The sequence below is a fragment of the Protobothrops mucrosquamatus genome, unplaced genomic scaffold (assembly GCF_001527695.2).
Source record: "Protobothrops mucrosquamatus isolate PMUCROS unplaced genomic scaffold, P.Mucros_1.0 scaffold_41, whole genome shotgun sequence".
Classification (NCBI taxonomy): Eukaryota; Metazoa; Chordata; class Lepidosauria; order Squamata; family Viperidae; genus Protobothrops; species Protobothrops mucrosquamatus.
The window spans coordinates 462914-466910 of NW_015386117.1; the positions used below are offsets into that span (position 1 = coordinate 462914).

Sequence of the window (3997 nt, forward strand, 5' to 3'; positions counted from 1 at the left end):
CATGGCTTTTTCAGCAAGCGGGACTGACCTAGGGTGAATTTTAAATAGGGATAATTTTTAATGATTTTTAATAAGAGACACAGCTACAAATATTTGGTTTTTAATTGGCTTTTATTGGGGAAATGTGCTATGTTGTTTTAATATGCTGTGAGCCGCCCTGAGTCCCGTGGGGAGAAGGGCGGCATATAAGTCAATGTATAAATAAATAAATAAATAAACTGTGACCTAACCACTTTCTTAAGAGACAGACAATCCTTAAGGTTTACGATGTCGCAAACATTGAAAGAAGGAAATACAGTCATGGCTAGCCTTGAGCACTTCTTATGAGATTCTGGCCTAGCAAGACTTCAGGTAAGCCTAGATTTTAAAAGTTTAGACTCTGTTCTATATTGAGATATGGTTACTCAAGAGAACTTGAGATTTTTCTTTCTAGATCAGGGATCCCCAACCCCCAGTCCGTGGACCAGCATAAGGACGCAGCATGCCAGCAACCAGGTTGTGCAAAAAATCGAAGCCCCATCTGTGGGATGTAGGCAACAAGCAAAACCACGCCCCCTCCGGTCCGCAGAAAAACCTTTCTCCATGGAACCGGTCCCTGGTGCCCAAAAGGTTGAGGCCACTGTTCTAGATGACCTCCTACCATCGAGATCCTCTAAACAGATTCACCTATACAGGATTCTCTGACAGTGATTTGAAATCAACCCTTTTGGACCTAATGAGAAGCCTAACCACTGTAATATCACTGTAACCTACAAAGATTTCCAGTTGTTTACATGAAGATGAACAACATTAAAACGACAAGTCTATCATAAAAAAGCAATAGCGTAAAAGAAGATGCATATGGCAGCTGTCCATCAACCCAAATGTCCTCTAGAACCATTCAAATTTTTCTAACATCAGGAACTTATAATTTATAGTATTTCATTTCTAATATTAATGCCTGGTAACACTACCTGGTATGTACAATCAGCTTTTTACAAGTTGTCTTATGATAGTAGGAAAATATGGTCTATATGAATTATTGGATGAATTGGTTTTCCATTATCACCTGCAAAAGGTGATAGCTCTCTGCCCCATATTTGTGTAACCTTCATCTTTCTTGTATGAAGACTTCTTCATACCTCTTCCAAACATTTTTATTTCCTTCTATTCATTCTGATTTAGAGAAGTTAAAAATTTGATTTTGTAGAATTATGCAATGGTAGAGTTGGAAAGGACCACAGCAATTACCTACTTCAATCATCTGCAAAATGCAGGAAAACCAATTAAGTCTTTCATAGGCAAACTTGCCTCCTGTTCAGTTCGGCAAGGCTTCAGTGGACCTGCGCAGACAAAATGTTGTCCACAAAGCCCAGAATGAATTTTAAGGATGGGTCTAGCTATCCACCAAAACCATCTAACAATCACTGCAGGACTGTTCTTGGCAGTCATTAAACGGCCAGTTGTAAACAGAGGACTATGTATAATGAACAACACTAAGGCCTATTTTGAAATCCACAGCTCTTCTTTTTTTGCCAACCACTTATCTCTGGTCTCAACAAAGGATTTTCCAAGTGGATGCCCGTTTCATCTCTTAAACATCATCCCCATGAACTGCCCTCATCTTTCTCTTCACAAACCAGATGTTCTGAATTGGCTCCTGGATGCCAGCTTTGTTGGTAGGAAGGGGGATCACACTGGGCAAAAGGAAAACGTATTAAGAAAAGACTTTAATAAAGCCAACTCAAGACATCAGAAAAATATGCATGTTTTCTCCAGATGTTCCTGCAGTACCCATTCATTTTAAGAGACTATGAACAAATTCAGCAGATGCATGCAATTTCCTCTGTTCACAGATTCATGAAATGTCTTAGATTCATTTTTTTAAATTTTAACTAGGTTCTACTCTTTCTCTGTTTCACTTGGCTTCTGATCTGTGTTTGTATTTTCCTGGGTTGATTGCACTTTTAACGACTTTACACAGTATTCATTTTCAGAGAACTCTCAACAATGCTCTCACCCATAGTTAAACCGAGATAAAAAGTCCTCAGATGTAAAGAAATAGGTACTGAAAGCTGTGTGCAGGGCACCAAAATTTGGTATGTTGACTGCACAAAGCATTACTGGAATACATACATATGTGCATTGCTGAGATTTGCAATGTAAAAATGAAATTATTCCCAGTCTCTTAGCTTTTGCATGTTATTCTTTGGTTTCATTCCTGCAGTCAAAAGCATCTAACTTTTTCATGCACAGAAATGGAAGCATTTACAGATTCCCACAATGGAAGAATGGATCACGAGGTTAATGGAACTGGAGGGGATGGCCAATCTAACTCCTTTCATTAAAGAAAGGACTTTGTCTAACTTTTTTCCACATGGAGACTACTTCTGAACTTTTTGCTTGAATCTGAAAGAAATGAAATTTTAATTTTGGAATTTGACCATTAGAACTGTTTATGATTATAGAAATACTGTGAACTATTGAATTTTAGAGCAAATGGTTAATGTATTTTAAATTCTTATCACCGTACTGAAGGAAGTTGGAAATTACTTCCTTTCCTTTCCCTTTCCTTCCCCTTGCATTTCTCCCACTTTTTTCCTTTTTATTTTGTGTCTTTATGTTTTATCTATGTATAAATCTAAGAAAGTGCGTGCACTCACATGCACACACATCTGACTTTTAGCAATGCATGTCTGAATGTTGCTACAAACTTTGTTGAAGCGTCTAACTGGCAAATTCCACAAATCCAAGTCCTACAAGCTACATTGCATCAATATCAAATATGGACTGGTGCCATGATCATTCCCAAGGCAGTGAGTAGAGGAACATCAAATCAAAACCAGTATCACATACAAAGGATACACCTGGTCTAGTGTATGACGTGCAGGATAGTTCAATTCTGTTACTAGCAACTCCAGGTAATGCTGGGAAAACTCCAGCATAGAATCTGCAGATCCTTTGCTAATCACCACAAGGCTAGACCAACCGCCAGACTCTGTGTAGTACAAGCAGCGTGTTCTTATGCACACAACCCCTGTGCTACAGAAGAAAGCTTCCTGCGTCCAGGGAGAAATCAAGGACTTGAGGAAGTACAGTAGCCTACTTAAACACGTGACCGCCAAAGATAGTGAATATATCCTTGCCCACTGCCTCGCAAACAGAGGTGTATATAAAAATGCAGTCGATTTGTTGGATCCACTAGCGTGGTTTTATGGCAAGTTGCTACTCGAGACAAAACATCTCCTTGTATTGAGAAAAGACCCGCCAGGTTTAAGGTGTAGAAACCCTCCCCGAGAGGGAAAGGGGAACGGCCATCACACACAATTTGGAAAGATTCCTGTGCGATCCCAAAGCCCACCATCCCATTCATCGTTCTGAATCCTCTGCGGATTTCTGGGCTGCTTAATTATTGTCTACTCCCGAGTTCGTGCCTCTGCCTTCTGTCGCCCAGACTTCTGCTAAGAGACAGGGGAAGGCAAGAACTTTTGAACCGTTCTCTTTGCGTAAGGAGGAAGAGGAAAAAGCCAAGCGGGGTGGGGGTGGGGATCGGGGCGGAGTGGGGTGGAAAGCCGTACCTGAGTTTTTGTCCCGCCGGCACGGTGAGTTTATTGAGTTTCTCCATTCTCCCGTCCAAGTGGCCCTCATGAAGCGACAGCCAGTCAGAAGGACACTGGCGAGCCGCCTAGTTCCTGGAGGTCGGGCAGGGAGGGGGCAGCGGCCGAAAGAGGCCGAAGCGATGAAGGATCCTTCTGCGGGGTTCCCCTGCGCCCGGGAGAAGCGACTCCGCGCGTCTTTCGGAGAAGCAAAACTTGATCAGGCGCCGGCCGGATTTCACGTTTCGGCTCCGTCATGTGACCGAGCCAGCTTGGCTACTAATAGGGTGTTTGTACAAACATGAAGATCCACACCTATTGGGTGTGTGAACCACCCCCGTCCGGGGCTGGGATTGATCTCTGAGCCTTTGGCATTTGAGTCGAATAGAGTCATGATTTGTGGGGAGGTTCCTGTCTCCTTC

The 3997-nt window shown here is 42.2% G+C and overlaps 1 protein-coding gene across 1 annotated transcript in view; it reads right to left on the reverse strand.

The window, feature by feature from the left end:
* BLNK (B cell linker) overlaps positions 1-3777 on the reverse strand; it is a 58624-nt gene extending 54847 nt beyond the window's left edge. The window contains exon 1 of the mRNA XM_015810845.2: positions 3558-3777. Within this exon, the coding sequence (XP_015666331.1) occupies positions 3558-3604 (47 nt within the window). The 5' untranslated portion in view covers positions 3605-3777. The remainder of the gene's footprint in view (positions 1-3557) is intronic.
* Positions 3778-3997: the final 220 nt, after the last annotated feature.